At 52.3% G+C, this 23,800-nt stretch overlaps 2 protein-coding genes across 2 annotated transcripts in view; one reads left to right on the top strand and one right to left on the bottom strand.

Moving 5' to 3' along the window:
- Positions 1-23,800, top strand: part of LOC140696304 (uncharacterized) — an 89,501-nt gene that overhangs the window by 11,159 nt on the left and 54,542 nt on the right. The window contains exons 2-7 of the mRNA XM_072960742.1: positions 1,072-1,264; positions 3,156-3,265; positions 4,109-4,331; positions 4,824-5,104; positions 18,009-19,001; positions 19,797-19,954. Of these exons, the coding sequence (XP_072816843.1) occupies positions 3,233-3,265; positions 4,109-4,331; positions 4,824-5,104; positions 18,009-18,200 (729 nt within the window). The 5' untranslated portion in view covers positions 1,072-1,264; positions 3,156-3,232 and the 3' untranslated portion in view covers positions 18,201-19,001; positions 19,797-19,954. The remainder of the gene's footprint in view (positions 1-1,071; positions 1,265-3,155; positions 3,266-4,108; positions 4,332-4,823; positions 5,105-18,008; positions 19,002-19,796; positions 19,955-23,800) is intronic.
- LOC140696300 (uncharacterized) lies at positions 12,458-15,202 on the bottom strand. Its single transcript, XM_072960716.1, has 3 exons — positions 14,517-15,202; positions 13,826-14,102; positions 12,458-13,519 (listed from the first exon to the last, which is right to left on the bottom strand). Exons 1-3 carry the CDS (start codon positions 14,649-14,651, stop codon positions 12,966-12,968), a joined length of 966 nt encoding a protein of 321 aa, XP_072816817.1. The 5' UTR covers positions 14,652-15,202; the 3' UTR covers positions 12,458-12,965.

Genomic DNA, 23,800 nt, shown 5'->3' with positions numbered 1-23,800 from the left:
TCCAGGTTTGCAGGACTCACATGTGTAGGTCAGCCTGCTCTCTGGAGGCCCATGAGGTTTGTTCAGGGAGTGAGGAAGACCGCAGAGGTGGCAGCTTTGGTGGCAGGAGAAGGGGGCTGCCCTGTGCCTACCTGTGGGTTTGCTCCCACCTCCCCAGGGGCCTGGCCTGGTAGTGGCCTCTGCTGCCCCAGGTTCCCTGGAGGCTTGCCCTCCGGTCATGCTGCTCCTGAGAGGCGGGAACTGTGCATTCAGTGTTCGGGGACTGCAGCAGTGACAGCGAGAAATGGGAGCAGATACCTGCTCTAGCATGTGGCAGCCCCAGTCCTGCTGTTGCCACTGCCGAGTCCCCTAGACAGCCCCCCACCTGCCTCCCAGGAGAAGGCTGACAGGGAGAAGTGCTTTGCAAGCTGAGGAACTGCAGCTGCCTCCAGCCCCGCCTGCCCAGGCCCCTGAGCCTGGGACAGCTGACTGCGTGCCCATACATGCTCAGGATCCTTGCCTGGTGGCTGTCACCATGGTGATTGGAGCCTGGATTGCCCCGCCCGCGAGGGGTGAGGGGTGAGGGGGTCAGCTTAGGTTAGGGGTGCACTCGGGGTGAAGGGGGGAAAGGCTGAGGGGTGAAGGGCTGCTGGGAGTAGGGAGACCCAGCTGAGGGGTGGGCGGTCATCCCAGGGTGAGGGGTGAAGGGGATCATGTTGAGATGGTGGGGGGGACCCTGAGTGGGGCATGAGGGGTCAGCTTGGTTTGTGGGGAGCGTGAGGGCGGGGACTTCAGTGTAAGGAGAAGGAGCTTTGTCTTGGGGGTCCAGGTCGGGTACCAGGCCTGGCCAGAGGTGGGGAAGTAGTGACTGGGCGGGGGACTGCAAGCGGGTGGTGGGGGGTGGGGCGGGGGAGTGTGGCCTGGTCCAGGGCCCGTGGTGGTACTGGTTGAGTATCAGGACCCAGTCGGTGGCGGGGTGGGGGCACTGGGGCTGGGGTCCTGGAGGGGCAGGCCACAGGGTAGGCCCTCCCTGCCCCCCCTCCCCACACGGCCCCACCCACCCAGCCCCACTCTCCTTGTCTCACATTGCAGGAACCACAGCCCAAGCTCGCCCTCTGTGGTCTAGCAGAGGCGGGGCAGGTATACAAGCCTGGACGCCTGAGCCCGCCCAGAGCAGTGGAAGCTGGGTGAGAGCCCGGTTCTCCTGGACCAGCTACCCAAGGAGGGACACGGCCTGGGGTCTGGGCCGCCACTCTCTGTCGCCTCTTCTGCCTTCACCAGTCAGGTAAGGGGGCGCGCAGGTCTGGGAGCCAGTGGGTGAGGCCTGGGCTGCACTGTTGGGGAGGTGCCACAGGGAGGGGTGTGTGGGTAAGATCCAGGTCACATGTCCTGTTAGGACCCTGAAGCAGGTCCGGTCCCCCGCCCTGGTTCGTGGTGCCCCACCCCCCACATTAGTAGTCTCTGCTGCCGCTTATATCTGGGTTTGGGAAAGGGGGTGCAACTCCTGGAGGTGGGAAGCAGCTGGACAGCCAGGGAGCACCTCCCGTGGCCCTCAGGTCGTGGCCTTCCTGTGTAGGTGGACCAGCCTGGCAAGTGCAGGTCACCCCAGACCTTCTGCTTCTCAGTTGACCTGGGGCAGAATAAGGGGTGAGGCCTGGGCCTTTGGGAGCTGGTCGCCCTGCCACCGAGATCAAAAGCTTTTGACAAGTCTGTTTTTAGTCCTTTGAGGAATCTCCCTACTGTTTCCCACAATGGCTGCATGAAACTGCATTCCTACCGGCAGTGTAGGAGGGTTCCCTTTTCTCTGCAGCCTCTCCAGCGTTTCTCCTTTGTGGACTTTTTTGAATGTCGGCCTTTCTAAAGACTGGTGTGAGGTGATATACTTCGTTGTAGTTTTGATTTACATTTCTCTGGTAATTAATGATACTGAGGGTTTTTTCATATGCCTATTGGTCATTTGTATGTCTCCATTGGAGAAAAGGTGTGTTGCATGAGCTGTTTATATATTCTGGAAATTAACCCCTCGTCAGTCTCATCTTTTGCGAATATTTTTCCCATCTCGTAGGTTGTCCTTTTGTGTTGCTTATGGTTTCCTTTGCTGTGCGAAAAGCTGATAAATTCAGTTTGGCCCATTGGTTTGTGTATTTGTGTCTTCGTGTCTGTTTGCTGGGGTAGACTGCCCTAGGAGAACGTTGCTGATGTGTGTGTCAGATGTTTTGCCTACGTGTTCTTGTGAGAGGTGTGTAGTGTCTTGTCTTAGGTTTAAGTCCTTAAGCGAGTTTGACTTTATTTTTGTGTAAGGTATGAGGCATTATCCAACTTCACTGATTTCCATGCAGCTGTCCAGTTTCCCCTGCATCATTTGCTGAAGAGACTGTCTTTCCTCCACTGTGTATTCTTGCCTCCTTCGTCATGGGTTAATTGACTATACGTGCGTGGGTTTATCTCTGGACTTTCTATCCTGTTGCATTGATCCTGTGTGTCTGTCTGTGTACCGATAGCATTGCTGTTTTGATTGTATCTCTGTAGTATTGTCTGAAGCCTGGGAGGGTCATTCCTCCAGCTTCGTTCTTTTTCTTGAGTAATGCTTTGGTAATTCCGGGTCTTCTGTGATTCTGTATAAATTTTGGGATGGTTCGTTGTAGTTCTGTGAAAAAATGTCCTGGGTAATGTGATAGGGGTCGCATTGAATGTGTAGATCGCTCTGGGCAGCGTGGCCATTTTGACATTATTAATTCTCGCAGTGCAGGAACACGGGATGTCTTTCCGTTTCTTTAAGTCCTCTTTAGTTTCCTTAGTCAGGGTGTTGTAGGTCTTCACGCAGAAGTCTTTCACTTCCTGGGCCAGATGTATTCCTAAGTGTTTTAATTTATGGGCGTGGTTTTAAAAGGGATGATCACTTTTGTGTAAAGAAATGCCACAGATTTCTGTCTGTTGATACTGTCTTCTGCTACCTGGGTGAATTTTTTGATTAGCTCTCGTTTTTCTGTGGAGGCTTTAGGACTTCTTATATGTAGTTTTAGCATGTCATCCGCATATGATGACAATTTTACCTCTTCTCTTCCCATTTAGATCCCTTTTATTTGTTTTTGCTGTCCAATTGCTATGGCTAGGACTTCCAGTGCTTTCTGTGTGGAGTCGAAGTGGTGAGAGAGGCCATCCTTGTGTCGTTCCAGAGTTTAGCGGAAAGGCTTTCGGCTTTTCACTGAAGAGTATCATGCTGGCTGTGGGTGTGTCATAAATAGCTTTCATTATGTTGAGATATTTTCCGTCTCTACCCGCTTTGGTAAGTCCGTGGGCTCGGTTTGGTCAGGGGGCTTGGGAGGAAGGTAGCAGAGGTAGCCGTTGTGGGAGGAAGGGGGCTGCCCCTCGGGAGCCAGTCGTTTGCTCCCATCTCCCCCGTGGCCTGACCTGGGGGTGTCCTCTGCCGCTCCAGGTTCACCGCACCCACGTTTTTAGGTCAGTGTGCTCCCAGGAGGCTTGCATGGTGCGGTCAGGGGGCAGGGGCAGCGGTGGCGGGAGTGGGGCTGCCCTGTGCAAGCCCTTGTGTGTACTCCCTTCTCCCCAGGGGCCTGCCCCAGGTTTGCAGGACTGACATGTGTAGGTCAGCCTCCTCCCTGGAAGCCTGCGCGGTTCAGTCAGGGAGCGGGGAAGACTGCAGAGGTGGCAGCTGAGGCGGCGGGAGAAGGGGGTCTGCCCTGTGCCAGCCTGTGGGTTTGCTCCCGTTTCCTCTGCGGCCTGGCCCGGGGGCGGCCTCTGCTGCCCCAGGTTCGCTGGAGGCTTGTCCTCAGTCAGCCTGCTCCTGAGAGGCGGGCAGCGGTGCAGTGAGTGTGTGGATAGGGGCAGCGACAGCGGGAAATGGGAGAAAATCCCTGCTCTAGCAGGGGCAGCCCCAGTCCTGCCCACTCGCCCCGCTGATCGCACCCCGCCGATTGCACCCCGCCTGCCTGTCAGGAGCAGGCTGACAGGGAGAAGCGCTTTCCAGGAAGCTGGGGCAGCAAGGCTGCCCCCAGGCCAGGCCGTAGGATAGGTGGGAGCAAGGCTCTCCCAGGGCAGCCCCCCTCCCCCACGGCCTCTGTGGCTGCCTGCTGTCCATCCCGGGGCTTTCCTGCACCCTCCCCTCTTGCAGCGCCATCGAGCATCCAAAGCCCACTGGCGAGCGAGCGAGCAGTGTGCAGCCCGGGACCACCCTGTCCCGTCGCCTCAGACAGAGGCCCTGGGCACAGCGGGGCAGGGCACCCAGGCGGGAAGTGGAACAGCCTCCAGCGCTGCCCTCCTGCACTCTGCCCAGGATCCCTGTCTGGTGGCTGTCACCATGGTGATGGGAGCCTGGACCGCCCTGCCCCTGCAAGGTGAGGGGTGAGGGGTGAGAGGTGAGGGTTGAGGGGGGGGTTCAGCTGAGGTAGCCAGTGCACTCTGGTCATGGGGGTTCCCGCAGTGAAGGGGGACAGGCTGAGGGGTGAGTGGGCCAGCCTTGGTGCGGTCCCCTTGGAGTTGAAGTGCCAGGCTGAGGAGTAGGGGGTAATCCCGGGATGAGTGGGGAGGGGTCCATATCTGGATGGTGGGGGGACGTTGGTTGAAGCATGAGAGGTCAGCTTGGTTTTTCGGGGGCTGTAGCTTAGGACCTAATGGGGCCGAGTCTGGGGACAGGTACTTAAATGTGAGGAGAAGGAGCCTTGTCTTGGGGGTCAGGTAGGGGACCGGGCATGGCCTGGGGTGGGGGTTAGTGTTGGGGGGTGTGAGGGAGAGGAGGCAGTGACTGGGTGGCAGGCGCCGAGCAGGGGGAGTGGGGCTGGGGTGTGTGGCCTGCAACTGGTCGGTGGCGGGGTGTGGGGACTCGGCAGGCCCAAGACTTGCGGTGGGCCCGCTGCCCAGCCGCCCAGCCGCCCAGCCGCCCAGCCGCGCCGCAGCCCGGCCCCTGTCGCAGCGACCCTACTGCTGGAGCCCCAGCCGAGGGTCCGCGCTGCAGGCGGCAGGAGGAGGAGGGGCGCAGACGCGGGAACGCGGCCAGTGCGCGTGGACGCTGGGCGGGAGCCGGGCGCTCCTGGACCAGCTCCCGGAGGAGGAACGCGGCCTGGGGTCTGGGCCGCCGCTTGCTGTCGCTTCCGCTGCTGTCGCCGAGCAGGTAAGGGGGCGCTGGGGGGGGGGGGCGCGCAGGTCGAGGAGCCGGCCGGTGAGGCCTGGGCTGTGCAGCTGGGGAGGCGCACAGGGAGGGAGGGGTGCGGAGGTGAGGTCCAGGCCGCGTGGCCCGTTAGGATCCCGAGGCGGGTCCCGGGCCCGCCGCCCCGGTTGCGGTGCCCCCTGCCCGCCACCTTAGTATTCACTGAGCCGCGCGTCGTCTTCGTCGCCACTCATTTGCGGTTTTGGGGAAGTGGGAACAGCTCCAGCAGATGGGAGGGCGCCGGGCTGGCCCTCAGGCCGTGGCCTTCCCGGAGTAGGTGGACTTGCCCTGGGAGCGGAGGCCGCCCCGACCGTCCTGGGCACAGGCGGCCTGGGGCAGAATAACGGGCGAGACCTGGGCCTTGGGGAGTTTGTTAGCCTGCCCCCGAGATCAAAGCTTTTGACAAGTGTCTTTTTAGTTTTTTGAGGACTGTCCCTACTGCCTTCCGCAGTGGCTGCACCAAACTCTTTTCCCACCCGCGGTGTAGGAGGCTTCCTTTTCTCCGCAGCCTCTCCAGCATTTCTCCCTTCTGGACTTTGGGATGAAGGCCTTTCTGACTGGTGTGAGATGATACCTTACCTTATTGGAGTTTGAACTTGCATTTCTCTGATAATTAGTAATACCGAGGATTTTTTTCACATGCCTGTTGATCATTTGTGTGTCTTTGTTGGAGAAAGGCGTGTTTAGTTCTGACCACTTTTGGATTGGGTTGATTTCTGGTTAATTCAGTTGTATGAGCTGTTTATATATTCTGGAAATCAACCCCTCATCAGTCTCATCTTTTGCGAATATTTTCTCCTGTCTCATAGGTTGTCCTTTTGTGTTGCTTATGGTTTCCTTTGCTGTGCGAAAAGCTGATAAATTCAGTTTGGTCCCATTGGTTTGTGTATTTGTGCCTTCATATCTGTTTGCTGGGGTAGACTGCCCTAGGAGAACGTTGCTGACGTGTGTGTCCGATGTTTTGCCCATGTGTTCTTCTGAGGGGCGTGTAGTGTCTTGTCTTAGGTTTAAGTCCTTAAGCCATTGTGAATTAATTTTTGTGTACGGTGTGAGGGAGTGTCCCAACTTCATTGATTTCCATGCAGCTGTCCAGTTTCCCCTGCATCATTTGCTGAAGAGACTGTCTTTCCTCCACTGTGTGTTCTTCCTGCCTCCTTTGTCAAAGATTAATTGACCAGAAGTTTGTGGGTTTTCTCTCTGGACTCTATTCTGTTCCCTTGATCCGTATATCTGGTTTTTTTTCCCCCTCTTTTTCCAGTTTTATTAGGTAGAATTACGACAGTTTGACCTTATATACACATTCTATTGCACGTAGATACGTATATACAGTATTATACTGCACTTTTTTTCAGTTTCCATAAGTGTACTACTTACCGTTTCTGAGAGGTTAGGTGTTTAAACTTACATAGTTATCAACGGAATAAAGCCAACTGCAAAATAAGAATCAACAGAACGCGGTAATACGACCATAAAGGACAGTCAGATGTGCTCACACACAGTGAAGAAATCAAAATGAAAATCAGTGCATTTGTGGCTTTATTATTACTGTTATTGTTTTTTGGGTTCCTCGTGTAAATAATGTCATATGGCATTTTTCTTTCTCTTTCTGGCCCACTTCACTTAGAATGACAATCTTCAGGTCCATCCATATTGCTGCAAGTGGCGTGATTTTATTCTTGTTTTATGGCTGAGTGCTGTTCCATTGTATATATATGTACCACAGTTTCTTTATCTGGGGAACTGTTGATGGACATTTGGGTTGTTTCCATGTCTTGGCTGTCGTAAAGAGTGCTGCTGTGAACGCTGGGGTGCACGTGTCTGTTTGAATTTTACTTTTCTCCGGATATGTTCCCAGGAGTGGGGTTGCTGGATCACATGGTAGGTTTATGTTCATGTTTTTGAGGAACCTCCATACTGTCGTCCATTGTGGCTGCACCAGTCTACAGTCCCACCCACAGTGTTGAAGGATTTCCTTTTCTCCACACCCTCTTCAACATCTGTCACTTGTAGACTTCTCAGTGATGGCCATCCTGGCTGGTGTAAGGCAATATCGCGCTGTAGTTTTGATCTGCATTTCTCTGACAATGAGCGATGCTGAGCATGTTTTTCATGTGCCCTATTGGCCATTTCAGTGTCTTCTGTGGAGAATTGTTTGTTTGTTTAGGTCTTCTGCCCATTTTTGGATTGGGTTGCCTGTTTCTTTGATATTAAGGTGTGTGAGCTGTTTGCATGTTTTGGAAATGAGTCTCCTGTCAGTCACATCATTTGCAAAAGTTTTCTCCCATCCCATAGGTTGTCTTTCCGTTTCGTGGATGGTATCCGTAGTTGTGCAAAAGCCTTTGGGTTTAATTAGATCCCACTTGTTTATTTTTGGTTTTACTTCCAGTAGTCCAGGAGCTGGTTCAAAAATACATTGCATTAATGTTATGTCTACGAGTGTTGGGCCTGTGTTTTCCCCTAGGAGTTGTACAGTACCTGGTCTTCCATTGAGGTCTTTAATCCATTTTGGGTTTATTTTTGTACATGGTGTTGGAGAATGTTCTAATTTCAGTCTTTTACAGGTTGCTTCCCAGTTTTCCCAGCACCACTTATTGAAGAGACTGTCTTTCCTCCACTGTGTATTCTTGCCTCCTTCGTCATGGGTTAATTGACTATACGTGCGTGGGTTTATCTCTGGACTTTCTATCCTGTTGCATTGATCCTGTGTGTCTGTCTGTGTACCGATAGCATTGCTGTTTTGATTGTATCTCTGTAGTATTGTCTGAAGCCTGGGAGGGTCATTCCTCCAGCTTCGTTCTTTTTCTTGAGTAATGCTTTGGTAATTCCGGGTCTTCTGTGATTCCGTATAAATTTTAGGATGGTTTGTTGTAGTTCTGTGAAAAAATGTCCTGGGTAATGTGATAGGGGTCGCATTGAATGTGTAGATCGCTCTGGGCAGCGTGGCCATTTTGACATTATTAATTCTCGCAGTGCAGGAACACGGGATGTCTTTCCGTTTCTTTAAGTCCTCTTTAGTTTCCTTAGTCAGGGTTTTGTAGGTCTTCACGCAGAAGTCTTTCACTTCCTGGGCCAGATGTATTCCTAAGTGTTTTAATTTATGGGCGTGGTTTTAAAAGGGATGATCACTTTTGTGTAAAGAAATGCCACAGATTTCTGTCTGTTGATACTGTCTTCTGCTACCTGGGTGAATTTTTTGATTAGCTCTCGTTTTTCTGTGGAGGCTTTAGGACTTCTTATATGTAGTTTTAGCATGTCATCCGCATATGATGACAATTTTACCTCTTCTCTTCCCATTTAGATCCCTTTTATTTGTTTTTGCTGTCCAATTGCTATGGCTAGGACTTCCAGTGCTTTCTGTGTGGAGTCGAAGTGGTGTGAGAGGCCATCCTTGTGTCGTTCCAGAGTTTAGCGGAAAGGTTTTCGGCTTTTCACTGAAGAGTATCATGCTGGCTGTTGGTGTGTCATAAATAGCTTTCATTATGTTGAGATATTTTCCGTCTCTACCCGCTTTGGTAAGTCCGCGGGCTCGGTTTGGTCAGGGGGCTTGGGAGGAAGGTAGCAGAGGTAGCCGTTGTGGGAGGAAGGGGGCTGCCCCTCGGGAGCCAGTCGTTTGCTCCCATCTCCCCCGTGGCCTGACCTGGGGGTGTCCTCTGCCGCTCCAGGTTCACCGCACCCACGTTTTTAGGTCAGTGTGCTCCCAGGAGGCTTGCATGGTGCGGTCAGGGGGCAGGGGCAGCGGTGGCGGGAGTGGGGCTGCCCTGTGCAAGCCCTTGTGTGTACTCCCATCTCCCCAGGGGCCTGGCTTGGGGGCAGCCTCTGCTGCCCCAGGTTTGCAGGACTGACATGTGTAGGTCAGCCTCCTCCCTGGAAGCCTGCGCGGTTCAGTCAGGGAGCGGGGAAGACTGCAGAGGTGGCAGCTGAGGCGGCGGGAGAAGGGGGTCTGCCCTGTGCCAGCCTGTGGGTTTGCTCTCGTTTCCTCTGCGGCCTGGCCCGGGGGCGGCCTCTGCTGCCCCAGGTTCGCTGGAGGCTTGTCCTCAGTCAGCCTGCTCCTGAGAGGCGGGCAGCGGTGCAGTGAGTGTGTGGATAGGGGCAGCGACAGCGGGAAATGGGAGAAAATCCCTGCTCTAGCAGGGGCAGCCCCAGTCCTGCCCACTCGCCCCGCTGATCGCACCCCGCCGATTGCACCCCGCCTGCCTGTCAGGAGCAGGCTGACAGGGAGAAGCGCTTTCCAGGAAGCTGGGGCAGCAAGGCTGCCCCCAGGCCAGGCCGTAGGATAGGTGGGAGCAAGGCTCTCCCAGGGCAGCCCCCCTCCCCCACGGCCTCTGTGGCTGCCTGCTGTCCATCCCGGGGCTTTCCTGCACCCTCCCCTCTTGCAGCGCCATCGAGCATCCAAAGCCCACTGGCGAGCGAGCGAGCAGTGTGCAGCCCGGGACCACCCTGTCCCGTCGCCTCAGACGGAGGCCCTTGGGCACAGCGGGGCAGGGCACCCAGGCGGGAAGTGGAACAGCCTCCAGCGCTGCCCTCCTGCACTCTGCCCAGGATCCCTGTCTGGTGGCTGTCACCATGGTGATGGGAGCCTGGACCGCCCTGCCCCTGCAAGGTGAGGGGTGAGGGGTGAGAGGTGAGGGTTGAGGGGGGGGTTCAGCTGAGGTAGCCAGTGCACTCTGGGCATGTAGGGTCCCCGCCGTGAAGGGGACAGGCTAAGCGATGTTTAGACATTAAAACGTAACTGCGTATGTCTCAACACCACAGCGTGGGTGACTCAACAACACGTTTATTCCTCCTGGTTCTGGAGGACGGGAGTCTGATATCAATGCGTCTGCAGGTTGGTTTTCGAGGAGGCCCACGTCCTGGTTCCCAGTGGCCCGCTTCTCACTGTGTGGTGTGTGTGGTGAAGTGGAAGAGGGATCTCTTTAATAATCTGAGGCAGGAGAGATCCCCCTCATGCCTTGATCACCTCCCAAATGCCCCACCTCCAAACACTATCACCTGGGAATTAAGGTTTCACATATGGATTTTGGGGGTAACACGGATGTGCAGTCCAGACAGTGATCCCAGCCCTGCTTTCCCACCTAAATCTCAGTCAACTGTACTCCAGAATGTAGTGCGACCATGAGCACTTTATTACATAGGTCACCATGCATAGTGATGTCTTGTGAATTGTGCCCCCATCTTGTGTCACTGGTCAAAGTGTCTGCCCCACTCGTGATCCAGGCCACGGTGCTCAGCCAAGCTTAGCTCAGTAACTGCTTTGTGTAACAAAAAGATGTCTGCACCACCCTCCTTGGGCATCTGGGAGAGGAAGGTAAATTTCAGATCTGGTCAGCCTCCCAGTGCTGCGGGAAGGGGGCCCAGATGCCCACTGCTCCTTGTCATTCACCATGTTGTCAAACGGTCAGTGTCAGTGGCCAGTTATTAGTGTTTTTCCAGGCTCCTGTTTCACATCTAGTACTTAGTAGATGTTCACATTCGTCCCCTAGGGCCGCCTTAACAATTTATAACCAACTAGGGGGCTTAGAACAGCACAAATTCATTTCTCTCACAGTCCTGAACCCAGAATCCAGCAGCGTGGGGTCATCGGAGTCATGTCATCTCTGGGGACTTGGGGAGAATCACTCCTTGATGTGGACAGTTACTCTCATCCACCTGTCTTCCTGGCCTCTCTTCCCCATGTGTCTGTGCATCATCAGTCTCTGTTCTCTTATAAAGACACCAGTGGTTGAATTAAGGGCCCGCCCTAGCCCAGTATGGCCTCATTTTAACTTACATCCTAAGTATATCTGCAAAGACTGTCTTTTGAAATATGATGTGACTCTTGGGAGGACACTGTTGAACCCAGGACAATGATGGATAAACACGAGAACCGCTGGGTTTCCTGATTTCAGCTCCACACGTCCTGCTGCTGATTTGAAGATTCGGGTCATGCTCACCCATGAATGTCCACATGCCTGCTCACCCAACTTCCCCAAAGCATGAAATTACACAGTAAGACATGTTCTTTTGGATTAAGACACTGAGGACTGATGAAATGCAAACAGACTTAACTCTTTAGTGTGACTGAATGGTGAGACATTTCCATTGAGATAGTAACCAAGGCAAGTCTCAATTGAAAGGAAATGTTCATTAAGAAGGAAGCACTGGGAGAGGGTGGGAGGAGCTTCGACTCCAGGGAAAAGGAGTGAACCCCTTCCAAAAATCACCAGCTTTAGAGTTTTGCTTAAGATGGACCCAGTGATTGGAGTTCATAAAGTTACACAGAGAGAAGATGGGTCAGAGGTCCAGCAGCCACACTTTGTCAGGTTCTCGAAGATTCCAGAAGACCTGCCGCTCCCCACGCAAGCACACTCTCCTGGTGAACCAGAGCATCTGTTCACTCAGCCATCGCTGTTAAACATGCCCGTGGGCGCCACCCCCCACTTGCCATGCGGATGCTGTGGGGCCCTGATGTGATGATGAGGGCAGTGAGGCTTGGAGGTGCCAACACCATGCTGGGCACAATACTCAGTAACTCCCTCATTTACTCTAACCGTCGCAACCCCTTTATGAAGTTGATGCCTTTACTGTTTTCCGTTTGACAGATAAGGAAGCTGAGGTTGGAAGAGGAGTGACTTTTCAAATACAAATTACTGGTGATGGAGGTGGGGCCCAGGTTGTCCATCTCCAAAGCATAAAGATCTTAACACACAGAGGATCCAGGAAAATGGGCATAACTCTGATGGGAGACTCTTTTCCACTTGGTAATTTCTTCACTGGCTTACCAAGGTGTTTTCACTTTCTTACTTGAAATGTTAAGACTATCTTGACCTTGCAAATTACCAACTGGATAGAAGTTCAGGTGCCAGATGGTCCCGAGGTCCCTCTGACCCTATGACATTGTGAACTGCTATAAATAACAGCCACATACCCTTCAAGCTTCTGCTTCAAAAGGATAAGCCTGCGTGTTGTGTTCAATCATTGACTCCCGACAGCATAGGCTACCTTCTCCCAGCTGACCTCCCCTTTGGTGGATATGTACAAAAATGATGTACATCGAAAAGCAGAGCTTGGGCTCCAATGACATCCCTTATATGGGTATTTACATAATTTACATGATTTTTAGTAAACGCATGAGTGTCCCATTTCCTAAAATCCAGGTGGTAGAAATGAAAACTTGCAACATAGTGGAAAACTTTGGAACTGAAAGTTGACTCACAGCCCACTCCTACATAAAATTCTGTGCTGCTCTGCAGACGGTGAGGAAAACTGATGATGCAATAAGTGTAGTTCCTTCCCTAAAATCGCCTGTAACTTCATCGATGAGATAATATATAGAGATGAAATAAAAAAGCCAGCATTAATACGTGAGTGCTGTGATAAGCTCTGTGGGGATTGTCTCAGGCTGAGATCCCCCAGAAGCAGATCCTAAGACAAAGACGTGTGTGCAAGCCTGTTTGGGGTATGTTGTTAGGAAGTTCCTGGGGGGAGGAAAAGTAAAAAGTGGAAAATGCTATTTCAAGTGAAAAGAAAAGAATTCACCAGCCCCTGCTTAAACCATGTGGGCAGGCATAAAACGCCACCTTTCCTATTGTTTCACTCATAGGGAACACTCAGGAGAGGTAAAGACCGCTAGAGAGGAAGAGGACTCAGCGTTGTCAGGGGCTGGGGGAGGAAGGAAGGGGAGTGCGTGCTTTGGATCCAGGGTTTTATTTTGAGGAAAGAAATAGCATAAAACTAGATGGTAGTGATGGTCGCACAGCTTGTGAATGCACTTAATGCTCCTGAATTGCACAACTTAAAAGAGGAAAAAAAATCTATTTTATTAAAGGAAATGGAAAATAGATGGATTTTAATAATAATAAAGGATGCCATAAATGATGTGAAACAAACAAACTAAACTAAACAAAAACAAAACAAAAACAAATTCAGGGGTAGGGAAGTCAAATTCAGGTGGGGGAGGGAATTCATGGTGGGATTTTGGAGAAGAAGATGTGGGTGGGGGCAGAGGGGGCTCAGCCCTAGGGGGTGATGATGCCTGAACTGGTTCTCCACTGCCCAGCGGTCCAGGTGCAGGTGCAGGAGCTGCAGGATCTTTAGGAGCAGCAAGGTCAGCAGGAGCTTCAGGATCTTTAGGAGCAGCAAGGTCAGCAGGAGTTACAGTATCTTCAGGAGCAGCAAGGTCAGCAGGAGCTGCAGGATCTTCAGACGCAGCTGGAGCAGCAGGAGCTGCCGGATCTTCAGGAGCAGCAAGATCAGCAGGAGCTGCAGGATCTTCAGAAGCAGCAGGAACTTCAGGTTCAGCAGGAGCAACTGGAGTGAGCTCGGGGTCTCCTGCTGGATCCTGGTGGTCCTGTTTTTGGTCTCTGGCATCTTCCCCTGCCCCCGCCTGCTCTGGATCTGTGACTGTTGGAAGTGGAGAGAGCTTTCAGTCTCGTGCAGGTGCTCATGCTGTGAGAGAGGAAAACTTGACCCACGTGCTTCCCTTTCCGTGGGCCTCTTCAAGGACAGACATCTTCCCAGAGCTTTCCGGACAGCTCCCACCCAGCAAGTGCCCACAGGATGTGTTTTGTGACTGAACTCTTCTAGACAGGTGGTCTGAGGCCAATCTTTGCTCTGGTGCCAGCAGCAGCCTCTGGGGACGCCTCCCTGTGTGGCCGAGCCCTGGGCCCTCCCTCACCTACGCACATGCACCAGCCCCGCCCTTCTCACCTTTGGGCTCTGCCTCGGTGGGCTCCTGGTCCTCCACCTGACTCCCAGGGAGGTGCTCCAGGTCAGAGCCGGGTCTGCTGAGCTGCCTGTCACCCGCGGGCGGGACCCTGGCGTGACGCCTGGGCGGTTTCTGGGGAGGACGCCGTCGTGGTGGCAGGGACCCCTCCGTGTGCAGACTCACCCGGAGCTGGTGCTGGCCCTGAGAAGCGTGCACCGGCCCCTCAGTCGGGGAGGCGGCGCGGGTGTCCTCATCCAGCGGCTCCTGCAGTGTCCGGCTCTGCAATGACAGTGACCGGCAGCCGGCCCGGCCCGGCCCGGAGGTCTCAGAGCCCTGCCCGGCCAGGACCACGCCTGCTTCTGCCCGCTCGACCCTCTGCTGCCAGATCAGACCGGGACCTTGGTCAGCTCAGACGGCCACCCGGGAGGGAAGAGACACAGCCAGAGGGCATGGGCTTCGACCCGGGCGACAGGGCCCTGCCCGGCTCGCCACAGCCCAGCCCGCCAGCTGGGACCCGGGGTGCGGACGCGACCGGCCCCCCCAGGCCTCTGAGCTGCTCGTGCTTGAGGCAGGCCCCCCCCCACCATGACTGCCCACCTCCACCAGCAAGGAAGGGGATGTGGGGCTATACCCGGGTGGGGTCTGAGTGGTGGCCCGGCCTGGGCGGGCCTGCCCCGGGCCTCCCTGGGTTACCTTTGGGTCCCTGTGGCCAAAAGGCCAGAGGCGCCTGGGGTGAGAGCTGACCCAGCGCCGGCACCGCTGGCCCAGCCCCTCGCTGCGGGCCTTCCGGGGGCCGCGGCCTCGGGGTGTTGGGACGCAGCAGAACATGTGTGACTGGGTGGAGCTGAGTTCACCAACCGAGTGAGCTGAGTAGGGGCTTCTCGACCGAGTGGGTGCCCGGTGACCTCAGTTCTAAGTTCTGTTGGGTTCTGCTGCCAGGGAAGTGAGGTCACTTCCTGGGGTCCCCTTCCCCAAGCTTCCTCCTTACACAAAGCTCCCCAAGGGCCTCTCTGGGCTGCTGACTGCTCACCTCCCAGCCCATGCCATGTCCGCACACAGTGACACCAACTCAGCCCCCCTCCCCAGGACCCTGCGGAGGCCTGGATGCAGCCAGGGCGCCAGCTCTGAGGACGCGGCTGGGTTCGGACCCGGCCCCCCCTCGTCAGCAGTGCTGTCACCCTGGACAAGCCGCCTGCCTCTCAGGGTCTCTCTCCCCAGTCCCCCGTCGGCACAGTGGGGATCATCCTGGCCCCTCCTTCCTGGGGAAGCCATCGTGTCTCCAGAGCCACAAACACCTACCGCACCTGTCAGCCCCGCGGGCTGGCATCACAGGGAGCTCGTGCACAGACTCAGCAAAGGGAGGGCCCCACAGACGGCTGGTGGAGCGCAGAGCACACCCCACGCAGGCTGGGGTCTGCCCTGGGGTCCGGAGAAAGTCACTCCCCTTGCCGCCTGCTTCCCAGCTCCCTGTCGGGGCGTGGGGTGGGGGTGGGGGGGAGAAATTGAATATGACTGTCACTTCGTTCTCGCTGGCATACCACCTCCTGGGTCATTGTGTCACGTTTAGATTCAGGCCCAGTGTCTCATCTCGGCCTCTGGGGTGGGCTGCCCCACAGTGCTCTCTGCTTTTATGCCTTCTGGTCACGTGTCTTTATGTGACCCCCCCTCCACACACCCTCCCCTGCGGGGTGGATGGACATTGGGACCGGGTTCTGACGTGCAGAGTGACATGTGAAAATGGGTGTGACTTCACTCGTTCCCAGCTCCAGGGTTCCTTCTCCCTCTGTCTCTCTGCGCCTGTCCTATCTCTCTCTCTCTCTCTCTGTTTCTCTCACTCCCTCTGCCTCTCTGTGTTTCAGTCTCTCTGTGTCTTATCCTGGATGTATGTGCGTAGACATTTACGTGCGTACCTGTGTATTTACGTGTTTATATTGTTAGGGCCCGGGGCAGGTCACTTCTGAAAATGCCTTGATGACATACTGATTGTTTTCATGTCACTGAAAAAGAAAAAAACTTTTTTGCAAGTTGTGCGAGCACTTTGGTGGGGTGAGCTCTAAGGATCGGCACTGCCGGGGAAGGGCTGCTGCGCCTGTGGCCCTTTGATGCGTCCTGCACACTGTTTCCCTGGAGAGGAGTGTCTGTTCTCTCGTCCCTCCGGGGGATCTGCTGGGGCCTCTGCCTCCTCACTTTGTCACCAGGCTAAAGTCCTGCCAGCGTCATGGTGACCAGTGTTGTCCCTCCACAGTGTGTCCGTCCGCCTGTGTCCTCCCCCGAGAGGTCGAGCACGTCTAACACACACTGGCCACCTGCTCTGCCTCTCGTTGGAACTGCCCGTGTGTGTTCTGTTTGTTTAGAGCAGTGGGTTTCGAGTGGTTTTTGGACCCCGGGGATGTGCAGCCTTTCTCCAACCTTGGGTTCTGAGGGACGCTTCTTCCGGGTCGTGGTTTGTCTTTCCGGCTATATTTCTGGGCTTTTGCTGGTTTCTTGATTTGCTTGGTTTTGTTTTTGCCACAGGAAGAGCTAAGCATCTCCCTTCTGTCTTCTGGCTGTGGTGTCACAGGGGGAAGAGCAGTGCCTCCCCCGAGGTTATGCAGAGTTACTGAAAGGGCTTCATTTTGTACATCACATCTTTAGCCCACCTGGATTTCCCTTTCAAATAATAAAAATGCTATTTGAAGTGAAAACAAAACAAAACATCAGCAGCCGCCGCTTAAACTATGTGGGCAGGCAAATGAAGCCATCTTTTATATGATTTCATTGATAGGGCACCCCCAGTATAGGTAAAAATCCGAGAGAGAAACAGGATTAGGGCTTGTTACGGGGGAGCGAGGACGTGTGGTGTGCTTTGGATACAAGCTTTTTTCGAGGAAGGAAGTAGGCTGAAACCAGTGGTGTTGGTCTCATGGCGTTGTGAATGCACTTAATGCTCCTCGATTGTAGAATTTATAATGAGGAAAGGGTAAAGTGTATTAGTATAAACTTAAAAGTTCAAAAGATGATAGTGTAATAGAAAAGAACAAATCTGCCTCCGTATTTGATCTGTTGTTCTGGCTCTAACCCTGTGCCCCATTTTCTAGGCTTAGTCTTGCTAACTTTGCATCTTTTGTAAAACAATGTTGCCTTTAGTCCCTCTGGGAAACAGGAGAGCCATTGTGAAGGCTGTGACCTTTAAGGATATTAACACTTTTGCACTCCTATAGAGAGAAGTTGCAGAAGAGAAAATGATGTTGGTTTTGTTAGTAGTTTCACAGGGGCACCATGATCTGACCCACGTGGACAGCTGCAGATCAAGACAATGGCAGACTAATGTCATGGAGAACCATCTTTCCCAAATCAAACTTTAAGCTCCTTTTGTACTAAAAAGGGGAGAGGGTATGGTTGGTTGTTGCAGACTTCCTGGTGTAGGATTTCTTTGTTCTTGGAATGCTTTGTTCTTACAGCTGTCCACATGGGTCAGACAAAAAGATCCCTGTAAAACCTCCAACAAAACAGGTGATTTTCTACTGTGCAACTTCTTAACTTTATAGGAGTGCAAAAGTGTTAATATCCTTAAAGTTCAGAGACTTGAGAACAGGCTCTCCTGTCTGTTTCAGGCTAAAGGCAACATTGTTTTACAAAAGGTGCAGAGCCAGGAAGACAGCCTAAAAAATAGGACACAGGGTGAAAGGAAAGGAATAGATCTAATATGGAGTCAGATACCTTTTTTTCTATCACAGAGCCTTTTGGTGAGGGGTAAGGGGATATTTCTAGGCAGGTACTCTTATGCCCAAGGCTGGGGTTCAGGCAGGAGTCCTGCCTTGTTCACCATGACTGTGGACCTGATCTCCTGCAGAGAAAGTAACAAACATCATTGATTAAAATTACCTATCAAAGTCCCTTGAATTGCCTGTAAACTATAGGGGTGGTGTGGGGAGGCTGGCAGGGGATATCTCATTGGCCCATCGAAGGTCAGTCTCCCCAGATACAAGGGACCAGCTTTGTGGCGGGTTCCTAGGTGTCTTGGCCAACCTGGGCTGCCTGCTTTGCTCTCCAGCCTTGGGCTCCCAACGTGGAACTTTCAGAGTTCCCATCCCTCTTCCCTTTTCCCCTGGCACAAATGAACGGGATCCCTGCACTCACCTGGCCTGGGCCCAGGCTACTCACAGAGCCCCATGCACACAGCCAACAGCCTGCTGTCCATCCCAGGGCTCAGCTGCACCCTTCCCCCTACTCGGGAGGTCCGGAAGCCCAGTGCCTCCGCCCTCTGGGTCCGGATCACCAACAGGACCATCAACAACCCAAGGCCCAGGCCAGTGGCAGAGAGCCCAACACCACCCTGACCGACCTGCTCAGATGAGGTACAGGGTTCGGGGATTAGGGCGCCCGGGCTGGAATTAGAACCGCCTTCAGCCCAGCCGGCAGAGCCCTGTAACTTTGGACACCAGCTATGCAGCTGCACAGCAGGCCGGATCCCTGCTGGTGGCAATTGCCATGGTGATTGGAGGTCCACTTCCCCACCCCATCTGTGGGGTGAGGAGGTCAGCTCAGGGTAGGAGTGCACTCTCAGTGAGAGGGGATGCCACAGTGAGGGGGGACAGGCTGAGGGGTGAGGAGCCGCTCAGTAGTAGAACTGACCCATCTCAGAGGTGAGGGGGACCATCTCGGGATGTTGGGGGTACTGTTGTGTGAGCTTGGAGCGTGGGGGCCATAGGTTAGTACATAGAAGGGTGGAGTGTTGGGGTGGGGACTTTGTTGTGAGGAGCCCTGTCTTGGGGGTCCCTGCAGAGACTGGGCCTGGTGGGGGGCTTGAGAGGGCAGTAACGGTGAGGGGTAGGCGAAGACTGAGAGTGGGGCTGGGCTGCGTGGCCTGGCCCAGGCTGGTGGTGGTTGGTAGGTGGCGGGGTGAGGGCTTCGGGGATGAAGACCGGGCAGGGCGGGCAAGGGGTTGCGCCCGCCCCACCGCCCCACCGCCCCACCGCCTGGCCGCAGTCTTCATCCCGTACAGCTTGAGCCCAAGCCCGGCCGTCCGCGCTGCGGGCCGGAGAGGGAGGGGCGCGGACGCACAGACGCGCGGACGCCGCAACCCGCCCAGTGCGCGTGGAAGCCGGGCGAGAGCTGGATGCTCCTGGACCAGCTCCGTGAGGAGAAAGACGGCCTGGGGTCCGGGCCGCCGCGTGCCGTTGTCTCCGCAGCCGCCAGGTAGGTAAGGGGGCGCTGATGGGGGCGCGCAGGTGGGGAGCCGCCGGTGAGGCCTGCGATGCGTTGGGAAGGCGCACAGGGAGGGGTGCTTGGGTGCGGCCCTGGCTGCGCGGCTCCTTAGGACCTTCAGGTGGGTCCAGGGCCACTCACTGGTTCGTGTTGCCCCCCACCCTTTGGTAGTTCCTGAACCCCGCCGTGTTTGGGAAAGCGGGTGCAGCTCCGGGAAGTGGGAGGGCGCCTGACGGCCCCGGAGCACCTGCGACCGGCCCTTAGACCGTGGCCTGCTCCCAGGGGGCGGGTGCAGTGTGGTCTCGGGGCCGCGGGGGCGATGGGGGCTGCCCGGTGCGAGCCCCTGGATTTGTACCCTAGTCCCGCGCGGCCTGGACTCGGGCGGCCTGTGCTTCCCCATGTTCGCGGGGTGCACGTGTCGCAGGCAGCCTTCTCCTGGGAGGCGGGCGCGGTGCTGTCAGGTTGCGGGGGGGGGGGGGCCCGGTTGTGGAGGCGGCGGCCTGTGCCGCCGCTGCGGGGAAAGGTGTCTGCCGCTGCGAGCCTGTTGATTTGCTCCCATCTCCCGGCTGCCTGGCCTGGGGGCGGCCTCTAATGCCCCAGGTTCGTGGGACTCAGGTTACAGATCAGTCTGCTCCTGAGGGGCGGGCGCCGTGCGGTCAGTGCGTGGGGGCAGCGGCAGCGACAGCGGGAAATGGGAGCAAATCCCCGCGCTCGCACGGGGCAGCCCCAATCCCGCCATCACCGCCGCTGTCGCCGCCCCCTGACAGCACAGCGCTCGCCTTCCAGGAGCAGGCTGGCCTGTAACCTGTGACCCGCGAACCTGAGGTAGCAGAGGCCGCCCCCAGGACAGGCCGCGGGGGAGATGGGGACAAATGGACCAGTTCACCAGGGGCAGAGCCCCTGTCCATGCCGCTGCCCCAGCTTTGCGGGACGTTTGTTTACAGGTCAGTTGGCTCTTGGGAGGGAGGCAGGTGCCGTGCGGTTTGGGGGCGGCAGCGGAGAGGGTTGCTGTCCCCCGGGAGCAGGTGGACTTGCTCCCATCTCCCCCTGGCCTGTCCTGGGGGCGGCCTCTGTTGCCTCAGGTTCAAAGGACTCATGTCTTCATGTCACCCTGCTCCGGGGAGGAAGGCACAGTGTAGTCAAGGGGCAGCGTCAGATATAGGCAAGGACTTCAAAGGACTGGGCTGTAGCCCAGGATAACTAATTTTCCTTTCCTCTTTTGCTTTCTCAGTTGGTGGCTGTAGCGGCTTCTCCATTATAGGTTGTTATCAGCTATTGAACATAGGTTTTTGTGCTACACAGAAGAAACTTTTTAAAAAATCTGTTTTTATATATAGTGTAATATTTGTAAATCGTCAACTCCCAGATTTATCCCTTCCCACCCCCTTTCCCTGGTAACCATGAGATTGTTTACTAAGTCTGCAAGTCTGTTTCTGTTTTGTAGATGAGTTCATAGTGTCTTTTTTTTTTAGATTGCATATGTGAGTGATATAATATGGTATTTTTCTCTTTCTGGCTCATTTCACTTAGAATGATGACCTCTAGGTCTACCCATGTTGCTGCAAATGGTGTTATTTGATCCTTTTTATGGCAGAGTAGTATTCCACTATATAAAAATACCAACACTTCTTTATCCAGTCATCTGTTGTTTCATTTAGGTTGCTTCCATGTCTTGGCTATTTTATAGAGTGGTGCTTTGAATACTGAGGTGCAGGTATCTTTTCACATTGGGGTTCCCTCCAGATAAATACCCAGAAGGGGGATTACTGGATCATAGGGTAAGTCTGTTTTTTTAGTTTTTCGAGAAATTTCCATACTGTTTTCCTTAATGGCTACACCAAATTACATTCTCACCAGCAGTGTAAGAGGGTTCCCTTTTCTCCACACTCTCCAGCATTTAACTTCATGAACTTCTGAGTGATGGCCATTCTGACTGGTGTGAGGTGATACCTCATTGTAGTTTTGATTTGCGTTTCTCTGATATTTAGTGATGTTGAGCAATTTTACATGTGCCTATTGGCCATTTGCAGTGTTCATTGGAGAAATGCTTGTTTTGGTCTTCTGCCCATTTTTGGATTGGGTTTTTTGTTTTTTGTTATTAAGTTTTATGAGCTGTTTATGTATTTTGGAAATTAAGCCTTTGTCAGTCGATTCATTTACAAATATTTTCTCCCATTCTGTAGGTTGTCGCTTTGTTTTGCTTTTGGTTTCCTTTGCTGTGCAAAAGCTTGTAAGTTCAGTTAGGTCCCATTTGTTTGTTTATTTTTGCTTTTATTGCTGGGGTAGACTGCCCTAGAAGAACATTGCTGAGATGTATGTCAAGTAAATGTTTTACCTATGTTTTCTTCTAAGAGGTTTATAGTGTCTTGTCTGCATGTTTAAGTCTTTAAGCCATTTTGAATTTATTTTTGTGTATGGTGTGAGAGTATTCTAATTTCATTGATTTACATGCAGCTGTCCAGTTTTCCATACACCATTTGCTGAAGAGACTGTTTTTATTTCATTGTATATTCTTGCCTGCTTTGTCAAAGATAAATTGATGAAAAGTTTGTGGGTTTGCTTCTGGGCTCTCTGTTCTGTTCCATTGATCTATATGTCTATTTTTGTATCAGTACATGCTATTTTGATTGTAGTTCTGTATTGTCTGAAGTCTGAAAGGGTTATTTCTCTAGCTTCATTCTTTTTCTTCAGTAATGCTTTGGTAATTCTGGGTCTTTTGTGATTCCATACACATTTTAGGATTTTCTGTTCTAATTCTGTGAAAAATGTCCTGGGTAATTTGATAGGGTTCACATTAAATCTTCAGATTGCTTTGGGTAGTATGGCCATTTTAGCAATATTAATTCTTCCAATGCAAGAACATGGAATATCTTTCCATTTCTTTAAGTCCTGTTTAATGTCCTTAGTGTTTCGTAGGTCTCTGCTTATGTCTTTCACTTCCTGGGTATTTCTGTTTGTGTGTTCGTATGTAGATGTGAGATATTTCATTAAAACTTGTGTAAAAATAGCAGCAAATCTTAAAATATTAGTCAAAATTTAAACCAAATTATTATTTGTATTTTTGTTAAGAGAAAAAGTGTGTCAAAGGGCAAATCACGTAATCATCATCCTTGGCCGTGATACTTTCTTCAAGTTTTAAAGCAACATTTTCAGATGTTCTTTGTCCACATTTACTTCTGAGGAAGCTCTTTGTAAAATCTATTTTGCTGTTTATCTGCTTCCTATAACTGTGCCGTTGTCTGAGTTATAGCCTTGGCATTGTGTAGCTCTTTTGTAGGAAGGTGCTTTTGAGACGCAAGGGGTCCCCAGGAGGACCACACAGGCCCGTAGCAGTGTTCTGCTTGGCATCTCCATTCTGCACCCTCTCCCAAGAACCAGTGATGCGGCTGATCCTATTAGGGTCATGTTCAGAATTGGGGTAGCTCACAGCAAGCAGTCCACTACCACCGCTGGTAAATGTGATCAAAGATTATGCTACATTGATTGTTCATTGTAGATGATGGCACAAACGACATTCTTTTTGGGGCAAATTAAATGGCCTTCAACAAGAGATTGTCACTTTTAGCACCGTAACAGTTTATTATTTTGTACTGGGAGAGGCTTCTGGGTTGTCACAGTAATCTAGGAAACCTTCTAAAAAGCAAAACATCCTGGACCCCTACCCAGTTACCTAAGTCTCATCCTTTTTTTCGATTTCTTTCTCTCCCACAAACACACCACACACACACACAAAATACCTGTCCCCAGGTGATCTGGATGTTCACCAATCGTGTTCATGAGCTTGGTTTCATCTGGTCCTTTTCCTCTTTGCTCTAGATGTGGATGGTAGGGACCCAGAGAGATTAATTTTCCGGAGACATGACAGTATGCCCAGAAATGACAGTCATAATACATAGAAATATTTGCATTTGTGTGTTATTACATGTTAATAGTTACACTTGTGATTATGTTTGGAATTAGGCCTCATTTCCATTCAGTCTCAGAATCATTAGTAAATTCTTCTTAAAGCTCGATTTATTCTGTTGTATGTGTAATACTGTATAATATTCTATAACTGCTAGTTCTAGTTTATTACTAGATTGACTAGTTTTAGTTCTTTATTTATCTACATTTTATCAATACCAAAAAGACGTAGATAATTAAATAGATAAACTTGATAGACTGACAAATTAAGCTCATGGATTAGATGGCTTTATATCTCAAGGCTCTAACTGTATTTAATTCTGCTATTTCTCCACTCTTTCTTTGTATCATATTCAGTGTTTGATATGATCATGATCAGGAAGGATATTAAACGTGCACCACGAATCTTGCACAGTGTTGCAAAATTCATGGAATAAACCTTTGTTAATTATCCATTTTATCAGGAATACTATTTTCTAATTTCTAAGAATAGTTGCAATTTTCAGTTGTTTAAATTATGAATAAATTTATTCTCTTTACATAGAACTAATAGACTTCTACTTGTATTCCTTCACTGGAGCCAGTATTTTAAACACATTCATTGATTAAAATGTTCATAAAAATGATACTAACATTTATTGAGGACTTATATTGTGCCATGTGCTGTACTAAGCTCTTTATTTGCACTTATCTAATCCTCCTAACCACGCTTTGTGATAGAAACTGTTAGCATCCTCATTTTATAGATGAGGAAACAGCTATTGAACAATTAACTAACAGGATAAGTAAAGGGTGGAGCGTGTACTCAGGTGCATCCTGCCTGAGCCGTAGCCTTTAATCCCAATGCTGTAATGCCTCTACTTCGGAATTTCATTACACTAAATGTG

Source organism: Vicugna pacos, chromosome 5 (assembly GCF_048564905.1).
Source record: "Vicugna pacos chromosome 5, VicPac4, whole genome shotgun sequence".
NCBI lineage: Eukaryota > Metazoa > Chordata > Mammalia > Artiodactyla > Camelidae > Vicugna > Vicugna pacos.
This window is presented reverse-complemented; position numbering and strand designations above follow the sequence as displayed.

Bases quoted from the DNA above. Each gene is read 5' to 3' on its own strand.
- LOC140696300 (XM_072960716.1), bottom strand. From the start codon at position 14,651: ATGTTCTGCTGCGTCCCAACACCCCGAGGCCGCGGCCCCCGGAAGGCC. The intron at 14,103-14,516 runs GTAACCCAGGGA...CTGTCATTGCAG, and splicing joins TTGGCCACAGGGACCCAAAG to AGCCGGACACTGCAGGAGCC. The intron at 13,520-13,825 runs GTGAGAAGGGCG...CACTTCCAACAG, and splicing joins CACCGAGGCAGAGCCCAAAG to TCACAGATCCAGAGCAGGCG.